We start from the raw sequence: 25,815 nt of genomic DNA on the forward strand, positions 1-25,815 counted from the left end.
TTTATGGCTTCCCTGTAACTGTGGGAAGCATAAGAGAAGTACCATCTACACACCCAAGTCAATCTCCTTGCAATTCCATTACTATTAAGAGTGAATCTAGCTCTAGGAATCTAGCACCTTTACTTGCAGACATGGTGTAATTCTTCTCAAACCTGAATTACATCCCCGAATTAAAGCAATCATGGATTTTAGCAATACGGACCTATACTTTCTACTGGTGTACAGGACAATTGCTAGGGCTAAAGGGGTATTGCACAGTAAACTGATAATCACAGAGTTGAGAGGAGATGTGTCTTAATGAATAAAACACCTGTCTGCAATGAGACGGGTCTAAATGACTGCACAAGGTGTGTGGCAGAGCAGGTGTTAGGTCTTTATCTATCTATAAGATAAGAAGATATACCTATCTCATAGAGCTGGAAGGGACCTTGAAAGGTCATGAAGTCCAGCCCCCTGCCTTCACTAGCAGGACCAAGTACTGATTTTTGCCCCAGATCCCTAAATGGCCCCCTCAAGGATTGAACTCACAACTCTGGGTTTAGCAGGCCAATGCTCAAACCACTGAACTATCCCTCCTCCCTATTTAGCTATCTATCTATCTATCTATACCTTATTTACAACACAGTCCTCATCACATTATCTATAGTAAGATCAGGTATATAGGTCTAAATTTTCATATTTTTATTCAATGCCATCAAGCAATTATTATAACTGAACCTGTAGCTTGTGTTCCTTCTGTGTATAAAACCTTTAAATTGTAACTTACGACTCTCCATAGCCAAGACAGTGATGTTATGAACAGCATTAGTTTCTCTGTCCAAAGACTTGGCAGTTGTAATGACTCCACTGTTGGCATCAATATTGAAATATCTCTCCAGGTCTGTGTTTCGGTCGATTGAGTACCTAGGTGAAAGTTTAAAGAAAACTTTTGATTTATGTTCAACTATAGTTTGTTAAAATGTTTCACTAATTTCTCACTAGATAGAGAGAGCACTCGTTGTTTCCCCCTTTTTGGACTCTTTTTGTCCAATATCGCTCAGGTTTCCTGGAAGAAGCAAAGCTGTATATGCAGCCTCTCGATGCTACAAAGTGAACTGTGCTGAGAGATGCTGGCTCTGTTCCCATACACAATGCCTTCTTAAATGAGGTTACAGGTATTGCCTTCTCTTTTCTTACTTTCCTCCTTAAGGTAGCCATTCATTTATTCATGGAATAGCATATTCCTGAACCCAACCTAATGTGAATCACAATTGGAAGCTTGCCACAGGGCTGTATCAAATTCATGCAGCTCCCAGCAGAGCTGGCACTGAGAGGAACAGAACTTCTGTCAGTAGTGGAAGAGCTCCTGTCTTCTCTGTGCTACAAGGCTGGGGAAAAAATGCTTGGAGGAGTTCAGGGGATTACATGTTTGACTACCAGCTCCTGGTGCTTTATTGTCATTAGACAAACACATTGAGTTTCTTGGCTTAACATATTGTTTGCTAGGAAGGGGGAGACAGCTCAGCAACAAACAGAAAACAACACAGAGGAAAGGGAGAACCTGTCCACTGTTTACTTTTCCTGTGTGAAAATGGGAGATGGGATTATGCAGTTTTAGGTTTACTAACAATGACCCCTTGACATACCATTCTTATTTACTACTCAGTGTGAGTTAAAGAATCATCGTCTGGCCAGATGTTATAATTACTGCCGTAACAATGCAACTACTTCACTTTTGGTATACTACTGATCAAACCTTTTAAAAATGTGGAAGGTCAAATTACAGTAGCTATCTCAAAGAGATCACTTCCCAGATATAATGACCATATACCATTATGCATTTGTACTATATTGTACTATGCCAGTTTGTTCTGCGCTGTACTGCATTGCTTTCATCTGTCCCTTTAGACTGCAAGTTGTCTGGAGCAGAGACTTGTTATACACTTGGTGTTGCTTTACTGTATAATATTATGTACTGAGGGTGCTACGTCAACAGAAGCACTAATGAAAACTTTTTGGTTTTCATCATTTAGAACTTCCCTTCTCTCATCAGCAAACACTCCTTTTTATTTTATTGTATTTCCTGTCTTTTCTATTTCAATTTTTCCTTTTCTCCATGCCAGAACTGCTGTGTATTTGGTCAGCAGTGCTCATCAACTCTTTCATGGCTGGCATGTTATCCCTAGAGAGTATGCTGTACCTGTCAGTTTTGCAATGCAGTCAGTCTTGCCCAGCAGCAGGAATTCAATCCCTTGCCAAACCCCAGGTTTTCCAGTTATTAACACTATCACTGAGCAATCTGATGAGCCAAAGATTTACTGTTTTAAAAACAATGGATTACATAAATTGCAACACATATGTGTAGAACAAGAAGAAAAATGAATGTTCTTTAAACATTCTGAAAAAGAGATTTCCCCTAACACTGACTTACAAGTACTGCATCCATACTCAAATTCTAAAAATCTATTTCAATGTGATTTAATCTTTTAATTCCTTACTATCAATTGTATTTGAAAATTAGTTAGGCAGGTCCTTTGTCAAAGCTATTTCAAACCTCAATAATTCCCATTACCTTTTGAGATAACCCCTGCTTTTCTTACCACATCCTCTATTTTTCTTAGATGTCAAGGTTTAGAAGTGTCTAATCTTATAATCACACTATCCCACCCAAAATTTCAAGACATGTATGTTTCTAGGCAATTCAGTTCTTTAGTCAATATAAATTTTCCTTCTTGGAACATATATTGTTGAAATAATATATATATTGATCCATTTAGGAAGTTTATATATATGGTTTATATATATATATGGCTGTTTTATGCTCTTCCAATCCTGGTGAGTCTGATCCTTTATGTAAATTATAGCAGACTCAGGACAGCTTTAATTTATATCAGTGGTTTCTCATGGCATGATTTTGGCACCCAGGGATTACGATGTCATTGGCACACCCTGGCTATTTCTGTATTGTTTTCTCCAATCACACCCCCTCTGTGGAGCTGAGCTAATAACTGATTTTTTGGTTTACTTGTAATTCTGAAAAACTGAAAAAAAAATGTTTTGGGACAAACTTTCAGAAAATTGAAATATCAAATAATAAAATTTCATTTCCATTTTGAGCAGTATTTAAACATTTTTATTTCATTAATAAAATTCAAGGAAATTTCAAGAGGAAAACTCATTTTGAATCGAAAAATCAAAAAAAAAGTTTTGTAAATGTTGAAACAAAATGTTTCAAAGAAAGGGTGGTGGGGTTTTTTTTACACAAACAATCTGGTGAAACTGAAATGAATAAGTGAACCATTTTGATGTCACTGAATCTGCTTTTTTTTGCAGAAAAAAGTTTTATCTGAAAAATGTTGGCTTGCTCTACCCTTGAGTCCCACACAACCTTGAGATGCCTGGAGAGATCATCAAGATGCCAATTAAGCTAGTTTTATAGCTGCTTTGTGCTGCTGGAGTGGTGCAAATTGACAAAAGTGAGATCAAGAATTTGACCGTCACCTTTTTACAGGAAAAAAAGAGTACAGTGAGGATAGATTGTGTATAGATGGAAGTTGGAACTAACACTAACCCTTGCAGTTCTGCTAAAACCAAATTTTATAAACCAGATGCTAACAACACTGCCAGAAAACACTGCCATGGCAGAGAGAGCTTAGTGAAGATAAATTTCAGAAGTAAATCCATGCCAACTCATCCGTCTAGTACTTGTTTGTACATGTATTTTGAATCTGTTGCTAATCTATATTGAGAGAGAAAACATATATCACCTCTTCAAGTGAGATACATGCTTTATTTTTACATATTAGGGTTGCTGCATTGTAAATTACAGAGCCACAACACAGTGACAAAATCACTTTTAATAAGTGTAAATAAAAATTAGATAACAGAAAAAGTGAAATAATTAATTAGCACCATATAAGGTTTTCAGTGCATATGCCAAATGAATAATATTAACAATAATAACACTTAACAGCAACTTTCTCTTAAAAAAATTGCCCTATTTTCCACGGACCTTGAATAGTTTAGAATTTCTGTGGGACAGAAATATTATATAAAACTTTTATTTATACTGTCTGTATCCTGTGGATATCATTCTGACATCTAGTATTAACACCTATACAGTACTTAGAAAACGAATTACAGTGATCTGGCTGTGTTTTAATTTATGTGATCATTTTCTGTCCCTCTCTCCCCACACAACCACAAACATAAAATTCACTCTTTTTATATGTGGCTCCTTGTCATATGCTCATAATACTTGGATCTCAAGCATGATATTATGGAGGAATGGCAGATTCTCCACCTAAACATGCACAGAGAAGGGAAATACCTGAAATAGATTTTTCATTCCCTCCTTCGTACGAGGGAAATGTGATCACATCTTTTCCTGTGGTGATGGCAGATATTTGACCTCAGTGGGACCAGTAAAAGGCACACAGCCAACGTATCTGAGCCATCCTCTTTATCCTGTTTAGGACACCATTATACTTATTGTAACCCCCTGCTGAGTCTTCATTGCCCACATGCAACCAAATATGTTTCTTGACTCTGTCCATTTCTATGATATATGGACAATTCACACTGTGGTGATGATATGGGGAAATAGTTAAAATTGTTTGTGGAACCTCAGGTCCAAGGTTCTGAACTACAATATTAAAATGTTTTTGTTTTTACTCAAGTATCAGAGGGGTAGCCGTGTTAGTCTGAATCTGTAAAAAGCAACAGAGGGTCCTGTGGCACCTTTAAGACTAACAGAAGTATTGGAGCATAAGCTTTCGTGGGTGAATGCCCACTTCATCAGACGCAAGACATATCTTTCACACAAATAGCTATACAAATATAATTTGCTAAACAAATGAACCTCCAGTTTGTTCTTCTTGTGAATACAAATTCTGCAACATACACATTATCAATGCATCCAGAAAATTCATCACTTCTTTTTTGTACATAGTTTTCTCTGTAATAGGTTTGGCATAATTGATTTAACAGGGACATAAGCTATGGTTTGTGGATTCTTCCCAACCGCTGCTGAACTTGGATAATCAAGTGATTTTTTGTTTCAGAATCCTGAATATATATATATTTTAAAGAGATTTAAATAAATTGTTTGATCAAAGCTACTGCAACACTGGAGTCAAAATAAGCAAACTTTTCAAACAGCACAGACATATGCCGCAAGGGAAAAAACGAAATAATCCCTTCCGGTACAAATGAATAATCCTGCAATATAGTGGACAAAATGACATCAAAGGACAACATACATACATATGTACGTACGTACGTACATACATACATAAACAAAGCCTTATAATTACCTAACAGGGCTGTTCGAGACATCGGGGTCATGGGCTGCAACTGTTCCAATTATGGTGCCAACCTTTGCTGCTTCAGACACTACCATGGAATACAAACGGGAGGTAAATACAGGGGGCTCATCCACATCCTCCACAATTATCTTCACTGTTGTCATATCGCTAAAGGGTCCCAGACTTTGAAAGCGAGAGTCAACATGCTTATTTGCTGCTTCTATCCTCAGTGTATAGCTTGTCTTAGCTTCGAAATCCAGCTCCTAGAAAGAGAAAGTTATTTTGAAATTTAATTACTAATTAAAGAGATGGTGCAGCAAAACTCTTTCATTGACAAATGTCAGTATGTATATAAAGAACTTTGCCACTGGTATCCAGGCAGCATTTTTGACTGGCAGATCATAGAAAACTACTGATTTTTACCATTTAGCTTGCCACTATTTGCAGTATCTCCTTCCATCTAATCCAAGATATTTTGATTGACTCCAAGGCTGCCAATTAAATGCTAAAGTTATTTTCCATCAGTGCATTAATTCTATAGTTATAAAACAACATGCAACTGCCAAGGGAAAGAGCAAAAATTCAACAGGAGAAGCCAGTGCTGCTTAACCAAAATGGAGTGAGAATACAAACCGAAAAACAAAACTTTACCATGTGGTTTTAATGAATCCTTGTTGTAGCATATAAAGGCAAATGAGATGTATTGTCTGAAGGGGATTTTCAAAAATGCCCGGCATTGGCCTACTCTGCTCCTACTGAAGCTGATGGCCAGTGATGATTATTTTTGAAAATCCCTCTCTACGGATGAAATCCCCTTGGTTTCCCAGGGCCAGAATTTCACCCAATGTTTTTAATGTGTGTGAATCCTTCATTTTGTGTTATGAATATGTACCATCAATATAATATCACCTTATAATTTCCTTTTCGCTGCACTATCTAGGGCTACATGTTTGGCAGAGGGGTTACTCATTAGAAATTCTCATTTAAAAGACTACAACAGTTGGACAGAATTTTGAGACAGTGTTAGAAAGATACTGACCAATGAGATGGTCCAAATGCAGAAGCAGTTTGGATACAGTGCACTGCAGCAAATCAACATCACACTGTATTGTCTGCATCATAGCATATTGCATCTGGATGTAGCCCAGAGAACATTTGATCTAGACTATTTATCAAACAGTCTATGCAAAAGTTGCTTCGCTTGGTTTTGCCTCATTAATATCCACTATATAAATATATTTTTCGCAGACAATTAATACTATATTAGAAGTCAATAAGAAACACACAACACTCAATATTCCAGACCCAATCATCTTTTCTAGAACACAAGGATATGATTTGGAGAGTAGCCCCCATGAAACTAAAGGACAAATTTGACTGATGTTGATATGACATCCTGCTGCAATAGAAGTCCCTGGAAGAAAGAAGTGAATTAATATCAGTGATATGCCCATACTCTACAATGTAATGTCTCTGGCTACCATGAAGGTCTAAGCCTCATGGAGTCAGGATGCACTGAGTGCCTCGCTACCTAGCTACCTTCTACATTACAGAAGTATTCATTTATAGACAACAACGAAGGGACTGAAGCCTTGCTAAGTCTGCAGTTTGGTTAATCAGCTACACTTTCAAACTATGTTCATGAGACTATAAATACTTACAGGAAATTGGTTTGATTGTACAGATACTGGAAAAAATTGTTAGCATCTGAAATGCCCTGCCACAATAACCTGCTGATATCTGCAAAACATTTTTATACACACTTGGAGGAACAGTGTTTATGGGAATTATTAGCCAAATCAGAACCAAATCTGCTAACCTGCATACACTGTGGGCCAAGCTCTCCTCTCAGTTACACTGATATATATATCCAGAGTAAGTCCATCAAAATCAATGATGTTTACATTAATTTTACTGTACAACCTGTAACAGTGCATACACCTGCATAAATAAGAGAAGAATTTGGCTCATTGTGTTCAAAAGGAGCTGAACTTTTCTAAACTCCATGTGGAAGTTCACTGCTTTGCTGAATAGGGATGTGCTTTAAGTTATGCACTTAAAGAATTGGTAGGTGAAGTAGAAGTGGGTGGCAACCTGGGCAGCAGTGACCATGGGATGGTCGAGTTCAGGATCCTCACAAAAGGAAAAAAAGGAGAGCAGCAGAATAAGGACCCTGGACTTCAGAAAAGCAGACTCTGACTCCCTCAGGGAACTGATGGGCACCCTGGGAGGCTAACATGAGGGGGAAAGGAGTCAAGGACAGATGGCTCTATTTTAAAGAAGCTTTATTGAGGGTGCAGGAACAAATCACCCCGATGTGGAGAAAGAATAGCAAATATGGCTTAACAGTGAAATCTTCTGTGAGCTTAAAAAAGGAAGCTTACAAGAAGTGGAAACTTTGGCAGATGACTAGGGAGGAGTATAAAAATATTGCTCTAGCTTGCAGGGATGTAATCAGGAAGGCCAAAGTACAAATGGAGTTGCAGCTAGCAAGGGATGTTAAGAGTAACAAGAAGGGTTTCTACAGGTATGTTAGCAACAAGAAGAAGGTCAGGGAAAGTGTGGAACCTTTACTGAATGGGGGCAGGGCCGGTGCTACCATTAAGGCAAACTAGACGGTTGCCTAGGGTGCCAAGATTTGGGGGCGCCAAAAAGCGGTGCCCCCAATTTTTTTTTTACAGCGTTCCTGGGCTGGGCTGCCGGTGGTGCGCTGACACGTGCGGCTCAGACTCCCTCTCCCAGCGCAGCGGCCGCTCCACTTCTCCTGCCTCCCAGGCTTGTGGTGCCAATCAGCTGTTTGGCGCCGCAAGCCTGAGAGGGGAGGAGAATTAGAGCGGGGGTGGCGTGCTCGAGGAGGAGGCGGAGCAGAGGTGAGCTGGGGTGGGGAGCTGCCGCACAGCTCCCCGGGCCGAGGGGGTGGGGAGCTGCCATGGGGGGGGGAAGTCTCAGGGCGGGGGGGGAGTTGCCGCGGGTGTGGGGGGGGAAATCTCAGGGCGGGGGGGGGGGTGCCGGGGGGGGGGGCGCCTCGGGGCGGAGGGCTGCCGCAGGGCTGGGGGGGGGCTCAAGGTAGTAGTTTCGCCTAGGGCGTGAAACTTCCTTGCACTGGCCCTGAATGGGGGAAGCAACCTAGTGACAGATGTTGTGGAAAAAGCTGAAGTAGACAATACTTTTTTTACCTCTGTCTTCACAGACAAGGTCAGCTCCCAAACTGCTGCACTGGGCAGCACAGTATGGGGAGGAGGTGAGCAGCCCTCAGTGGTGAAAGAACAGGTTAAGGACTATTTAGAAAAGCTGAACATGCACAAGTCCAATCGACCAGATGCAATGGTGCTGAGGGAGTTGACTGATGTGATTGCAGAGCCATTGGCCATTATCTTTGAAAACTCATGGAGATCGGGAGAGGTCCCAGACAATTGGAAAAAGGCAAATATAGTGCCCATCTTTTAAAAAGGGAAGGAGGAGAATCCAGGGAACTACAGACCAGTCAGCCTCATGTCTGACCCAGAAAAATCATGGAGCAGGTCCTCAAGAAATCCATTTTGAAGCACTTGGAGGTCAGGACAGTGATTAGGAACAATCAACATGGATTCACCAGGGCAGGACATGCCTAACCAACCTGATTGCCTTCTATGATGAGATAACTGGCTATGTGGCTATGGAGAAAGCAGTGGACGTGATATATCTTGACTTTTGCAAAGCTTTTGATGTGGTCTCCTACAGTATTCTTGCCAGCAAGTTAAAGAAGTAAGGATTGGATGAGTGGACTATAACATGGATAGAAAGCTGGTTAGATCGTCGGGCTCAACGGGTAGTGATCAATTGCTCAATGTCTACTTGGCAGCCGGTATCAAGCGGAGTGCCCAGGGTCGGTTCTGAGGCCGGTTTTGTTCAACATCTTCATTAATGATCTGAATGATGGAATGTATTGCACCCTTAGCAAGTTCACAGATGGCACTAAGCTGGGGGGAGAGGTAGATAGGCTGGAAGGTAGGAATATGGTCCTGAGTGACCTAGACAAATTGGAGTATTGGGCCAAAATAAATCTGATGAGGGTCAACAAGAAGAAGTGCAGAGTCCTGCATTTAGGATGGAAGAATCCCATGCACCACTACAGGCTGGGGAGCGACTGGCTAAGCTGCAGTTCTGCAGAAAAGGGCCTGGGGATTACAGTGGACGAGAAACTGGATATGAGTCAACAGTGTGCCCTTGTTGCCAAGAAGACTAACAGCATTGGGCTGCATTAGCAGGAGCATTGCCAGCAGATTGAGGGAAGTTATTATTCCCCTCTATTTGGCACTGGTGAGGCCACATCTGGAATATTGCATCCAGTTTTGGGCCCCCCACTACAGAAAGGATGTGGACGAATTGGAGAGAGTCCAGCGGAGAGCAATGGAAATGATTAGGGGGCTAGGGCACATGACTTATGAGGAGAGGCTGAGCGAACTGGGCTTATTTAGTCTGCAGAAGAGAAGAGTGATGCGGGATTTGATAGCAGCCTTTAAGTACCTGAAACGGGGGTTCCAAAGAGGATGGAGCTAGGCTGTTCTCAATGGTGGCAGATGACAGAACAAGGAGCAATGGTCTCAAGTTGCAGTGGGGGAGGTCTAGGTTGGATATTAGAAAAACTATTTCACTAGGAGGGTTACCTAGGGAGGTGGTGGAATCTCCATCCTTAGAGATTTTTAAGGCCCAGCTTGACAAAGGCCTGGCTGGGATGATTTAGTTGGGGTTGGTCCTGCTTTGAGCAGGGGATTGGAGTAGATGACCTCCTGAGGTCTCTTCCAACCCTAATCTTCTATGATTCCATGATTCTATGTTTAATGATTTGTTGAATCAGGGCCTAAGGCATTCAAAAATCATGTCCAAGACAGTCATTCTGAGCAGTTCAAGTATTAAAATAAAGCAGATTCTCTTGATCTACTGTAATTTTGATATATGAGTGGACTGTTTTTAATTTTTATTACGGAAACAAATACAGTTATTTTGAATCTCAACCTCCATTTGGTTTTATATCTGAAATACAACAATCTGAGGAACCCACTTCGATCAGCCATTAAGTATCAGTATGCATGGTGTAGCAGGGCTGGCTCCAGGCACCAGCGAACGAAACAGGTGCTCGGGGCGGCCAATGGGAAGGGGCAGCACATCTGGGTCTTTGGCAGCAATTCGGCGGCGGGTCCCTCAGCCCCTCTTGGACCGAAGGACCCGCCGCCGAATTGCTGCCGAGAAATGAAGCAGCGCGGTTGAGCTACTGCCGAAGTGCTGCCGATCGCAGCTTTTTTTTTTTTTCTTTCGCCGCTTGGGGCAGCAAAAAAGCCTGAGCCGGCCCTGGGTGCTAGCATGATGTAGCCTGGCAGGAATAGTGGTATGTATGGTATCTAAGAGATGTTCCAGAAACAGGGCAATGAAGCAATTGATATGATATGCTGTGCATCTGGCTTACAGAGAGAACAAGAAACCTGCAATGTGTTAAGGCTATTCTTATTTTCTAGCGCAACTACCCATACAAGTGAAATAAATTAGGTTCCAAACAATGTCATAGAGAGGAGGGAGAAAATGTTAAAGATGAAAAGATGGTATGTTTTGAGCAAAGCCTGGGAACTCTGAGGCAAAGTGCACACAATTCTGTAGCTAAGTGTCTGAATTCTGTGGCGCTGTGCTGTGGCAGTGGCAGCTTCATTTAAAATTAGAAAATTGAGGTTTTAATGAGCTAGCTATGCAAATGAATAATACAGTCAGTACACTAGCCCCGTTCTGTTTATTTTGATATTAATTTCAGTTTAACATGTACTGTCCCAACATTTTCAATCTGCTGCTGGTGATTGTACTGACAAGGTTTAACTGAATCATAAAAATTATCATGGGGGTAACTGGAGCGTGGGGCAGCTGGGCAAAAGTTGCATATTTCTGCTAAAATTCTCAGAAATAAAAGAGTTAACATTGTTGATATTTAACTTATTAAGATTTCAGAGTTTAAAAACCATAAAGATGAATAGGGCAGCTCAGACCCCTTAGAGCTAGTGTTTTAGGCTGTCTGAAGATTTAGGAAAATGTTGATCTATTGATTTGCACTTGGTTCACATTTTCAAGCCTATGTTCACTCACAATTATGAGGCCAGAAACACAACTTCAAAACAGAAAGAAAAGATTTTATTCTGGAACATATATCTGTAGGTTTTAAGGCTAGAAGGGACCACTGTGATCATCCATTCTGACCGCCTTATAACACAGCCATACAATTCCCCTGTATTTATTCCTGCTTCAAGTCTAATAGTGGTGCATGAATTAAAGCATACCTTCTAGGGAAAAAAATCCAATCCTGATTTAAAATATCCAGTTATGGGAATCCCTCACAGCCCTTGATTTTTTAAAAAAAGTGCTTTCTTTCTGGTCTAAATTTATTTAATTTCAACTTCCAGTCACTGGTTCTTGTTACTCCTTTGTCTGATAGATTGAGAAGCCCTCTGTCACAGTTCCCGGGTTAACTGAACTTCTGCTGCCTCTGGGATCGGCTCAAGGGCTCTCCCATAGGTCTCATACTTCCAACCATCATGTCTTTGAGTGGGGACCTTCTTCCCTCTCCCTCCAGACTAGGGATTTAGGCTTACTGCCCTCTTGCAAGTCATTATGATTATCCCAGGGGTCTGACCTTAGTCCAGCACCAGCTGTTCTGCTCTTCCAGTTAACAACCAGCTTTCAGAGCACAGTACATTTACTTAGGAAAAAATCATTACAGAGAAAATATATCAGAAACAGAAAACAGTCTATACACATATTAGCTTACCAGGTGTTACCCATCTTCCACTTGGAGATCCTGGTAAGTTGGCAGTACTTTAAAACCTTCCAGTGGGGTTTTGCCCTCTGGGTTACAAATTCATATCAATTTGAGGATTAAATGAGAGGCACTCAGACAGTTCAGAGTGACCCTTTATACACAAAGCTCTTTCTTTGACTCCTGGACCTCTTGAACATGGTCTGAACCAGCATATGCAATTACCCCCAGGGGATGGTAATTCTTTGAAGTTGTTTACCTGTCCTGAGATTTGCAGTAATTACACCCCACTGACTTTAATTCCTGGAGGAGGCTTGGTAACTCTCCTCCATAGAGCTAGAATCAGGGCCGGCTCCAGCATTTCTGCCGCCCCAAGCAAAAAAAAAAAAAAAGCCGCAATCGGCGGCGGCAGTTCAGCGGCAGGTCCTTCGCTCCTAGAGGGAGTGAGGGACCTGCCGCCCCTGAATTGCCGCAGGTGCCGCACCTCTCCCTTGTCTGCCCCAAGCACCTGCTTGTTAAGCTGGTGCCTGGAGCCAGCCCTGGCTAGAATACAATCCCTAGCTCACAAATGTTTTATAAATATTCCCTGTGACAGAGTCTGGCACATCTCAATATAAGTCTTTTGAAGTTTCCATGCTTCCCAGGTCTCACATTTGGTACACACACACCCCTTATCAAATTTCTTTTCCTCATGTAAGTACTCACAGATGCTGAAAAAGTCATCCTTTTACCTTCTCTTTGTTATGCTAAATACAGCGAGTTCCTTGAGTCTTTTATTATAAGGCAAATTTTCCAATTAATTAATTCTGTTGGTTCTTCTCTACACCCTCTCCAATTTTTCAACATCCTTCTTGAAAGTAAGGACACCAGAACTGGACACGGTGTTCCATTAGCCATCGCAATGTGGCAGTGTCAAATACAGAGGTAATTTAACATCTCACTCTATAATTCTGCAACAACCAATACATTCTGTGGGTGAAATTCTGGCTTTATTGGAGACAATGGCAAAACATCCACTGACTCCAGCAGAGTCAGATTTTCACCCTATGTCAAATTCTGATGCTTCAGAATCAAGTAATACACTAGGCCATATTATGAGCTAGAAACACTGGACGCAAAATTTATATGAGGGGTTTCTTCATATACTATATACCACCTATTGCTAACTCTCTGCTGGATGGTACTGGTAGCAGTTATTTAAAAAAATACATTAGTTTTATGTTTCAAATGTCCCTTTGATTTTAGAATTTTAGGTTAGTTTTAGGTGGTTACGTTACTTCAACAATGGTATATGTTGGAGTAAGATGTTTTAGATTACAGGAGGACTTCATCACACATGTGGAAATCTATTACCAGGATGCAGAGTAAAATATCTTTTTATTAGATATTTGTGACCAGCTAACATCACTGCCAAAGTCAGCACTCCAAAGAAAAAAAGGTTCATAAGGAATTCCATTTTAAAAGAAAATGTGTAAACAGTACAATATACCGCATCAGATAAACTCTGCAAAGCCTAATTCAAATAGAGCAGGGCACAACAAGTTAAAAAAAAGTATGATTCAAAGTTCAATTTTTACAGATATTCCTGTTACGATGTGTAGTTCATAAAAATGATTTAAATTAAAATTTCTGGTAAGTTTAAAAATTAAAACACATCTTGGCCTTTGTTTTGCTTACTACACATTAATATTCATTTGACCCACTGACATGTACTTTTAATTTTTTACCATTTATTGGCCTCTTTTCCTAAGAGAAGAAATTTACTTCTCTTTTAGATTGTAATTCAAGGATACAGGAGTGATAGAAGATGCAATGTGAAACAATAAAGGGCAAATAAAATACATATTCATGAGAGGGAGGTATTTCATTACTGAGAAGGATGGATGAATAAGATCATGTAGTTTACATATGTTTTACAAGCTGGCTTACTAGGGTATCTGAAGGGCAGTGAGACTGCAGTATGGGACATTCCGTGCTACTAATAGTTTCCTAAACCTACAGGGATCTTTGCTAAAGAAATATGGTCCAAAAACTTTTAAAATACATTTTTGATGGGAAAATGCATTTAGTAATATAGTGTAGACTTTGTTCACAGAAATAATTATACATTTTTAAGAAAGAAATTGGGCTCATCATTAATTCTTGTGAATTGCCAGTCCTGGAGGGTGTTGGGAACCTCCAATAAGATGATGGAAGCCTTCAACTCTCAAAGAAATCAGTGGTAACTATGGTAACTAAGCACCCTGCAGAAGGTGTTCAACACTAGACCTGGACAGAAAAGGGCATTTCCCTCCTGTTAAAATTTGGAATTTTTGAAAAAAAAATCATCCCAAATCAAGACAAAAGGTCAAATATTCAAAATTTTTCACAGGAGGAAAAATTGTGAAAACTTCTGACAATACGGAGTAAAATTCAGTCCTGAACAGGTGGCCAGCAGAGGAATGTGTACTACTCTACTGTGAGTAGTGCCACACAGAAGTCAATGGAATACTTACAGTAGAGATTAAGATGTCTTGTTTTTCAGGCAATGTCTGGGGCTTAATTCCTGACTATCACAAACTTCCTGTGTAGCTCTGGCATGTCACTTAATATCTCTGTTCATCAATTCCCCATCTGTAATATGGAGGTCATAATAACTCTAGTATGGGTATTATATAGGGATAATAATATTGTCTGCCTTGTCTTTTTAGATTATAAATTCTTTGGAGCAGAGACTGTCTCTTTGCATATATGTGTACAATATCCAGCAAAATGATACCCCAATAATAAGATGAAGCAGCAGCAGAAGGAAGCATTTATAGGATCTAGCCCTAAGAGTTTGATTCTGACATAGGATATACTTCCCAAACGCTCATAAATAGGACACTTGTGCCTTCTATGGCAGGCTTTAAGGCAGAAAATCAAGCTACACACTTTAGGTAATCTGGGAGGATGGAAAACCCTTTCTCAGTTATGATATAAGCAATAGATATTATTACTGACCTGGAAGAAATATGTGTTCAGAAAAAGGTTAACTTTCAATATAGAAAATGACAAAGATACTGCACATTACAGACACTAATAAAAGGCAGAAAAGTACACTGGAAAGATCTGCAGGTTTGGTTTTTTTCTCTCTCTATCAATCTAATTAGCATTGATGCTAATATTATACAGAGCGTCATTTAACTGGCCTTCAGATTATCCCCTCATTACTGCATGCTATAACAGAAGCACATTTTCAGTAAAAGAATACCAAGCAAAAAGCTTACAAATCACTACATCAGTGTTGAAGGTTAAAAGGACAATGTATACTTTAGTTCTTTCTTCAGTACAGTGAATAGAGCTTGACAGCTTCATTAATATCTGTGCATTAGTGTTATCTGATTAGATCCTGTACAGGCTACATTCTTCTTGTCTTTTTTTTTTCTTTCTTTCCTTTTTGGGGATAGGGATTTTGTCCTATCTGAAGGAAATTACAAAACAAGTCATCCATAGTACAGAAGCTGGATATGCAGTTATCCTTCACAGTAAGCCCATTTTTGTAATGCTCATTTTTGTACTGTATGGTAACTTTGTAATAATGTACTTTACAGAGGTGAAAATCCCATTTTTAAGCCCAGTTGAGGTCTCATATTGAAAACCACAGTACATCAAACAAATGCACATTGTATCTCAAAGGAACCAAGAACAGCTCAAGTTCTTACATTGTAAACTCTGATACAGAATTGAAAGCAAATTTTCTAGCTGGAAAAAAAATGGAATGTTAACACTCAAAGGTTCACTCATAAAAGCCCTCTTTTTATAATTGTCAATATTACTCTTAGAAGCCAGCTCAGGTTTTAAAATAATCACTCAACAGCAACACACACACACACACACACACACACACACACACACATGCACACACACACACATAAACTACTTTGCATCACTTGTTTTCAATTTTTTTCATATAACATTCAAATTGGGTGGTAATATTGGTGATGGGTGTGTGTATGAGAGGAAAATGAAGACAAACTCAACAGCAGCTCTACAAAGTGAAGCTTGCTTCTTGATACTTGTTACTAGACAAAAATCAAGTATGACCATCTTCCAACTGTTTTTCAGGATTTTTCACTGCAGTAAAGGTCTGTTCCGAAGTCCACTGAAGTCATTCCATTGACTTCAAAGGGCTTTGGATCAAGCTCTATCACTTTTAAGGACTTTATTATATATTCTATTTAAATAAAATAAGATATGCACAACCTACCTACTACTACCATTACCACTTTAAAAGTTGTGTATTTCACAACCCTTCTGGGGAAGGCAAACTTTTAGATGGAGTGGGATGAGATGGATATAAGAGACTTTGTTATCTATCAGGTGCCTTGTACAATCATTTTCTTAATGTATTGTGTTATGGGGTAATGTTTTTGTGACTGTAAGATTAACTGTTGCCAACAACATGGGTACAGACACTCTTTTATATTTAAATTAAAAAACAAGTAAATAAAACTGAAATCAATATACATGGTTCTCTTCTCCACCCATTACCCTTAGGTGTAAATGCTTAAGAATGCATATACAATATGGCCTGTGCAAAATTGTGTGTATGCTTTTTCATACAGAAAGAGAAGCATGCTCAAAACATCTGATGTGTGTACACCAGTCAGGATTGTGCAAACGGCCAGTGCAAATTTGTTTTGCAATTGTCCAAGCACATTTCTGTACAGGCACTTTGAAAAAGTAAGTTTCCTTTATTGTGATTGGGGGTAATAATTGATCAAACCATGATTCCACTTCCACATATTCTATTTCAACTCCAAGGCTACTTCTGGGGAGAAGAATGTGACATAATTTCTACAATTACTTTATCAGTAGGGTCCTTACTAAATAAAATATTAATAGCTAAATGTTGATAAGGCTCATTCAAGAACACCAAAATTGAACAATAGAAAGAACAATCATAAGGGCAGGTCTACACTACGGGCTAAGTCGACCTAAGTTACGTAACTCCAGCTACGTGAATAACATAGCTTGAGTCAACGTACCTTAGGTCAACTTATTGCGGTGCATACACCACTCTGGGTCAACGGGAGAAACTCTCCCATTAACTTACCTTATGCTTCTCATTCCGGTGGCGTACCGGAGTTGACAGGAGAGCGATCGGCGGTCGATTTAACAGGTCTTCACTAGACCCGCTAAATCGACTCCCGGTGGATCAATCACCATGGGTCGATCCCCTGATAAGAGGAGACAAGCCCATAGTCATGCTCTCTCTGTCCATTGTGCAATTGCTACAATCATGTCCTCTCCACTGTCCCTTCAGCTCACTCTTCCAGCAAATAAAACCCACAATATCAACACAGTCATATCCCTTTTTAAAAAAGAAAGTGAATTTTAAGCATTCATACTTTAAAAATAAAGTGAATTTTAAGCATTCATATTTTTAAAAGACAACAAAAAGGTTAGGGAGACCAACACAGAGAATGACAGGCAAAGTTTTAAAACTCCATGTACGACTGGTAAGTACAGTTGGCACTTTTTCTTGCGAGTGGTGACTCCGTGTCATACACATTTGTAGATTTTAAGCTTTAAAAAAAGTTTCCTATCAATCATAGTTACTGATAATGCCCCCCACGCCTCACCATTTAAAATATGTACACTCACAACACCCCTGTGAGGTAAGAAAAAGCTATCATCCCCACTTTAGAGATGGAGAACGGAGGCACAGAGAGACCAAGGGTAAAAATTTCAAAAGCACCTAAAGGAGTTAGGTGCTTAAGTCCCATTTTCAAAAATGATGTAGGGCCAGATGTTTAAAGGAATTTAGGCCCCTAAAGATACATACAAGTGCCTAGCAGAGTTTACAAAAGCACCTAAGTAGGTGAGTTGCCTAACTCCTATTGATTTTACTTAGCTATTCACTAAGGGTAAGAAAAACAGAACCTAAGGCTAGAGGACACACAGAGAAGCAAAAAAAACCTCTCCTTCCATTTGCAGCAGCCAGGGGAGTAGTGAAGAGTTAGTCGTGAAGATATGCCCTTACAAAGGTCAGGAAGGCAGTTTTGTGCTAGGAGGGAAAATAAAATGAACATACTTTTTCTCCCTTCCAGCAGCCAGAAGTTTTGGTTTGTTTTGTTTTGTTTGGTGAGGGAGGGGGGGAAATCATGGTGGAGAGAGGAAGGGGCTCCAAACTGATCAGATAACTACTAGCCACGAGTTGCTATGGAAGATGGACACACTAAGCAGGTTGCTAGGACAGCACCCTGCTACTAGTCCCAGGACTTTCCATCCTTCTAGTAGCTGGGGATAGGTATGGGCTGGGTTTTTCATGTGGCCTCTGGGATGTTGGTAGTGAGTCCTCATTCATTCATTATTTGTACTTGCTTCTGACCAGTAGGTTTTGTCTTCTGACTCATACATATCTGGTAAATTTTTCAAGTCCTCATTTCAGGCAATAAATGAAAACTGACATGCTAGGAACAATGTGTCAATGTATTGGTATGTGTGTTTCTATATATAAGCAGGATAAAATGTTTGCTCATACAAACAGTGCATGCATTGTTAGGTAAGGAACGGATTAGTAACTCAAATGCATAATACGTGCCATGTGATATAGAAGGGATTTAATTTGCTGGTTGGTTGGGTTTTTTAAAATGCCAATAGCAACGTAAATTGCTCATTTCTATAATTATTATTATTATTTACTAGATTAAACTTGGTCAATAGCAAAACTCCCATTGATTTCAATTTTCCAAGATTTCACTCATTATTATTATTTAATCCCCAATAGTGTGTTCTGCTTTGTAGAAGACATGACTCTTATCCCACAGAACGATCTCTAAAATCAAAAGAAAATAAAAACAATTAATTTTTGTGACATGAGCTTGAAACAAATTTAAATATCGAATGTTTCTCCTGTTCATCCAGTCCTGGTGTCCAATCCTAGTTTGCCTGGCATGGAGTCGGGTAAGGCATCACAAGCACATGCACACAATCGAAAGATGGGTCTTGTTCCAACCTCTTCCATTAACTGAGGGAAGGGTCCTTCCCAAACTTTCAGGGAAAGGAGAGCTCCGGAGTCTCTACTGATCTATATGCAAGACTTCTACATGGCCCTGCATAGCAATGCTGCCTAAGATATTACTGGCCAAATCCTGCTCTTTATTGTGTTGCCAGGGAACAGTGGGAAGAAGATGTAGGGAACCTATCTTGGAGCCCCCAGGTATACCTGTGCAACTCCACTGAATTGAGCAGGAATGAAAAGGTGTAAATGAGGACAGAATATACCCCATGAAGTTTATTTCTGATTAATAATGTATTGGATACTTTAGAGTACAGCTACAAAGACTACAACTCCTTGTTTTGGAACGTGTGCCCCTAAGATACAGATGTGTATCTTTCTAAAACCCTCCCAAAGCTCATACTTCAATCTCAACCTCAGCAAAGACAATACCCATATTAAATGAGCAAGATCTATTAGATACAAATAATCTCACTGAATACACAACTATAAATTAGCTTCTGAGTCTTAATATCAGCATCCCTGTGTCTGGCCCTTTCCAAACATCCGCCCAGCTCTTTCCTTAATAGATTATTTTATAATACGCTATTTACATCTTTTGCTGACTTGGGTAGTTTCTTTCATTTTCCCATTCAGTCTTAATATACACAAGTTCTGCTTTATTTGCTTTGGCCCTAAATCTCATTTCTTTCTATATCACTGATATCTTATTTTTAGGAAATATCATCTTCATTTGTTTTAACTAATGATTCTATAAGCTCTGTGTATGATTTGTAATTAAGCAAAATTAAGTCCCTTAGGAATGGGACCAACATTTTAATTATCTCTAAATTTGTGCCCCACTAAAGCCAGAATGTAAAATCATAATTTCTAAGTGAAAACCAAGCAGCAGGAAGCCAAATATTAAACAGAGAGGTAAGTGTAACTGTGCTCCTATATTTATTCTAACAGCAAGTGGTCCTTTGCATGCCCGTTTGCCTGATTTGCACAAATGACTGTAGCAACTATGTGCAAAAGCCAAGGTGCACAGTTGCACACGCATTTTTGTATATTGAACACAAGCTTCCCTATTCAGAAGTGTTTCCCATGACATCTAATTGCTTGAGGTATGTGCACAAATGACATCTGCACACACAAACAGATTATGTATTATTAAATTATGGGCAAAAAAATTGGAGGCTGGGTTGAGGCTTCATTGAAACTTTGTTTCTTAATGCATACTCTGATTTTTGGGAAGAAGGCAATGAATTACAGACACTTGTGTAGAATACTTCCTGCAGTTGGTAGCACAGCATTGCTATTAGGTAAGTTCCAAATTACAGATTTACGCTCATTCCCTTACACTTCTATGCAGAGCTCAGTGATGTTACCATGCAGTGACACCCTCTGGCTGATTCAGTTGTGAGCTAGCATGTTCGTCATTATAGTTGAAATCCACTCCACCTGCATACAGTACCCGTAATTGAATTCTGTATAAGTGGACTGCAGAGAAAGGGAATTGGGAAATGAAATCCTAGCCCCAAGCCTGGGATCAGTCCTGGAGTCTTCCACTGTCAATCCCTCTCCCCCTCACTCAATGTTGTCTGCAATGGGATATGCAAGCTTAGCAAGGAGGCTATTTTGACTGTGCACAGGGACCCCTACATACCCACCCCAAGCTGAGTTCCCTTGTGCAGCTCCAGTGTGGAGCTTATGTACTGTGGAGGGTCTTGAGCTTGCCATGTGCTTCAAGGGTAGATTTTAGTGTGTGAGGGTATTGTAAATGAGGCCAGGCTGCTAAAATCAGGAAAATGGATGGGATGCTGGAAGCACCCCTATACGAGAAAAAAGTCTGACTTTCCATGTTAAAATATTACCATATTTCTGAGGCACTATTGTTTGTCCCAAAAAAGGTTTCAAAACAGTTAACAGAATGGAGTAGTAGAGTGAGTCAAAATTTGATAACCTTCTTTTTAATGTGGTTCACCAGACATTTCATGAAACACTTTCCAGACCAAATTTTCAGCACTGAAAAGGACAGGTCAAAACCCAACAATAAATATAACAATGACTACAGAGATAATAATAATAAGGAATGGCAGTTATTTACCCCACTCTGCACAACACTGAAATCAAGATTCTCTGAGTCTAAGTTCCATGCCTACAGGCTCATAGCAAAATTAAAACATATGCGTCAGCTCCTGACTTGGATCATAAGAGACCCCAGACTGATTCAATATTGTTCAGTGTGACACTGACAAATGTTCTCCCTCTAGGACAGGCATAATTCTTCCAGAGCTGTACTTGGAGACATTAAATGAGCAAGCTGAAGAAGCCACACTGAATTTCGCTGCTGAACAAAGAAAAGGCTAACTTTTCACTAGCTATATTTCAAATATGTATTAAGTAGAAATCAGCACAGTATGCAAGAAGTATGCTCGATTGCTTCTGCCTTGAAAGAGGATATTTGCAAATCATGTTGGAATGTTAGGAACTGATTTTGGGGGAAGCTGAACATCCTCACATTGCTCTGACTTCAGGGGAGTTCAGCAGCTCTCAAGAGATACTCAGTACCTTCACAGGATCAGGCAGTACATTGCAATATCATGCAGAAATCACCTCTTCAACCTGTAAACAATTTGTGGAATTTCCCACAGAATGGAAATTCTGGATCCTACACAGCTCTAATTGTGAATTCAGGCCCCAAAAATTATGAGAATGGCTTAAAAATCATGAGATTTTAAAAATAATAAACTTGGGATCCTTTTTATTTGCCTTGTGGCTTTTCTCTGCAATCTTGAGGGCTAGAAATCTACATGTTTATAAATGAAAGCTGAGATTCTCAGATAATTCTATAGATGCTGGGACTTAAAAAAATACACTAAAGATCATTGGACTCATGATAAAATCATAAGAGTTTTCAACACAAATGATGTTCAGGCATTGAAAAAAAACCTCAAATCAAAATGAGATCTGCTAACATGACCCAGTAACAGCAGGTGAGGATCCTCCCCATCTTAACCATACAGTCTCATCCTTATACCTACTACATTGGTCTTACTCCACCACAAATAAAAAAAAAAAGAGTCAATGTTACCTTCTGAATAGTAATGATTCCCTCCTGTGTATCTTTGTCAACAGAAATTTTGAAAACTCCAAGGCCATCACCATCCACAATCTTATATTCCATTTCAGCATTAGGTCCCACATCAGCATCTGCAGCTTTTATTCTGGCCACCACTGAAGCCACAGGCAAGGACTCTGGGACATTATACTGATATGACCCTGTGAAATTTAAAATAATCATTGAACCTGGGGTCATGACTTATATTAACTTGACAACTCTGTTGAAGATACCACATAAAAATCTTAGTTGAAAAATAGAACAATTGCCCTTTCAGGTGAAAGACAGTGGGTATCATTCCTCCATCCTCCACTCTCTCACACCACGTTTGTGGGATTGTTTATACATCATCTCTCTAAATGAAGGTGTGAAGTAAGGAGATGAACTGTTATTAAAAAGGTTCAAGAGAACAATATTTTTTTGGTATATTTCCTATAATATCAGGGGAATACAGTAAAAGCCAATAGAATGAGTATTAGCCCTAATTTTTATTACTGGAAATCTCAAGGAAGCCCTGCCCATACTTGACATGGCTGGCTCTTGAGATGTACTCAGTGTCTGACCCTTTAATAAGTGCATCTCCCTCTCCCTTGAAAATTTCAACCTTGTAGTTCAAGTAGAAAGTGATATACAATGCAGCTAGAAGAGATTTCTGAGTGCAGCCAATACCATTCTCACCTCCAGAAATAGATTCACTGTTGTTCTATTAATACCACAAGCAATTGGTGGCAGGAAATCTAATTCTCCCTCTCTTTGGACATATTTGTTTTTCATATACACTTGAGAAGAGGCCAGATTGGGCATGAATACATTCTGCACGTTATTCTAATTTCCTGTAGCAATGAAAGACCATTGAAAAAGAGAAAAGGGATGAGATAAAATGTAATTTATAAACAGGGTGCCTCGAATTTGGTAATATACTTGTTTCTTTCCTCTTTTTGTTTAAGTCAAGAGCCATTTTGGTCAACACAAGTAAATTGAGGGCAGATGGTTTTCTGGTTCTTCCAAGATTGATTTCTTATGAAAAACTGAGTGTCTGCACAAGAAAAATCTTGCTGAATTTCCAAAGGAATGTGAAGTGTAGCAAGAAAGAAAAAAATATGCATCTTGAAATCCAAGAAGTAAATGCTGCACTATAAATCTTTTATCTTTCCTTTGTCAGGGAAAGAGCAGAAGATATTAATACATAGTGTGCATCACTTTGCTTAAACTGATCTGAAAAATATTTTTGTGTGGACTGATAAACAAGATAGATGTTTGCAATGTAATAATACTAATACTACTAATAATATAACCTAGCTGTGATATAACAATTTTTATCAAGAGATCTCAAAGCACTTTAAAGAGGAGATAAGTATTATAAGCTCCATTTTACAGATGGCATGTAATGTACAGCATGCAAGAACATTTAGAAATGGTAGCAATTGTCATAAAGTACCGGGAACTTACTCCGTGGAAAACGTGGTGGGTTATCATTGACATCGGTCAGGGTGACAGTTACAGATGTGGTCCCGGATAGTCCACCATTTTGTCCAACCATATCCTTTGCTTGAATAACAAGTAAATACTGGTCTTTGGCCTCCCTATCCATGTTCGGAAGTGCAGTCTTGATAATACCTGGAGAACAACAAAACACACAATGTCATTGGTTGCATTTATTATTGGTAAATATATTGACATAAACATTATGTTTGTCTTAAAAGAATAGTGTCATAATGAGATACAATGATGACTTGACCCAGTATCTCCATGTATATAATATATTGTCAGGTACAATGGTGAAGGTCCTTGTTAGGTCTACCTGGGACAGCATCAACATCTATAGATTTATCTTTCCTATTGTGAAATTAGTGATCAAGAAAAGTAGTTTATTAATAGAAAGCTTTTACATAGGCATCAGCCATGTAAGTAAGCTCCTGCTAATTGTTTGAAGCTTGGTCTGAAATACCTACCTCTGGGTCAGTTTCCATGTCCATTCAATCCTTTGCATCTCTGCTGAGAGTGCCAAGGTAATTAGTATCAATTTTGTCATGGCACCTTTTCACTGGGAACTGAACTGAACCCACACACTCATTTCAAAGTGTCCACCATTCACTGTTGTCAGAAGGTAACCATTTTCAACCAATGGTACCATGGGCTAACAGCTCTCTCTGCCTTATGGTTTTATACTGCCACCCATCACTGTACTATGAGAGCCTTCTATGAAAAATCAATAGCAATATCAAAGTCCCTAGTGTACTTCATGTAGTTGCTGGCACTTGTACATTTTTTGGGTTCTCAGCCATCCAGTCTCTCATACACCTTCATTTCCCCACTATTTTGGTGATATGGAGAAAGACGCATTTGTTATCGTTTTTCAAGATTCCAAGCTGAGCGAGCAATTTAACAAATGTCTTGAAACTGTCATTGACCAAATGGATTCTTAGTATTATTAATCTCATATCCTACTAATGCCTTCAAATGAAGCTATTTTGTATTGGCTACTATTTATTTAAACAGTAGCCACTTCTAAAGCACTCCATGTAATGAGGTGGCTTTGATGTATTAACTGAAATACTCTAATATATGAAATAATATTATTGTTATATCCACTTAGTCATTTACATACAATTTGTAATTATGGTTTGAAATTAAAAAAAAAATAGCAAAAAATCCAGTGCTTTACCCATTCTGCTCTGTCGATACGTATCAGATAAATAAATATTCCTTCTCAAACCATGATGACTTTATGAATATTTCATGTTTGGTACATTGTACAGCTGCTAACTCTGATTTCCAGAGAGGCAGGCATCTACTCTACCAATGCTTAGTGTCACCAACAAAGTAAACAAACAACCAAAATAAAGGAGAGGCACATGGGAACCCATATCTCTTCATCAGAGATTTGTCAAATGTTTAGTTACAGTTTTATTTATCTTCTCTTCTTTTGAACGCAGGGCTCCGCATTAAACTTTTCTGTGCAAAAATATTTGCTTTACAAATAGATTTCATGGAACAACAAATTTGTGGGAAAAAATGAATACTTAATTTCACAACATATTTGTTTTTAATTGTTTCTAAATGTTCTAATTTGCTTGCTTTTTGTCATTTATAGCTACTGTCATAACTCTTCCAATGCTAGTCATCCTTTCTGGAAGATAATTGTCATGTACATAGAGGACTGTGGCGTCACAACTAATAAAAACATAACAAAACATTTCAGTTTCATTCTTCAAAGATTTTGATTGACCAGAAGTTACCATGCCACTATCTAAGAGGCTGGTCTACACAAATTTTAGATACCAGTATATCGATTTAGAAACAGGCACAAAACCCCTAATGTGAATGCAGTTAAACCAAAATATAGCTCATTTCCATAAATTCAGGCATTGTTAAAATGTTGAGAGAGGATGGCCACGTGGTTTATGCTCTGCACTGGGACTCAGTAGAGTTACATTCCTAGCACTGCCACAGACTTCTTATGTTGCCTTGGGTAAATCGTTTTATTTTTTTGTGCCTCAGTTTGTGTTAACTGTAAAACAGGGATAGTAAGAATTCCTTATTTCACAGGGACATTGTAAGGGTAAATTCACTAATGACTGTTGAGTACTCAGATGCTACATTGGTAGGGACCAGATACATACTTAAAGAAAAAGGGCAAAAGTTACTAATTTTGTCTTCATAAGAACTG

General features: G+C 39.1%; 1 protein-coding gene across 1 annotated transcript in view; it reads right to left on the reverse strand.

The window, feature by feature from the left end:
• Positions 1-25,815, reverse strand: part of CDH7 (cadherin 7) — a 92,463-nt gene that overhangs the window by 16,038 nt on the left and 50,610 nt on the right. The window contains exons 5-8 of the mRNA XM_024199519.1: positions 23,595-23,762; positions 22,119-22,306; positions 5,295-5,548; positions 767-903 (exon numbers count right to left, since the gene is read on the reverse strand). Coding sequence (XP_024055287.1) covers positions 767-903; positions 5,295-5,548; positions 22,119-22,306; positions 23,595-23,762 — 747 coding nt within the window. The remainder of the gene's footprint in view (positions 1-766; positions 904-5,294; positions 5,549-22,118; positions 22,307-23,594; positions 23,763-25,815) is intronic.

This window comes from Terrapene carolina, unplaced genomic scaffold, assembly GCF_002925995.2.
Source record: "Terrapene carolina triunguis isolate 2854851 unplaced genomic scaffold, T_m_triunguis-2.0 Scaffold58, whole genome shotgun sequence".
Taxonomy (NCBI): domain Eukaryota; kingdom Metazoa; phylum Chordata; order Testudines; family Emydidae; genus Terrapene; species Terrapene triunguis.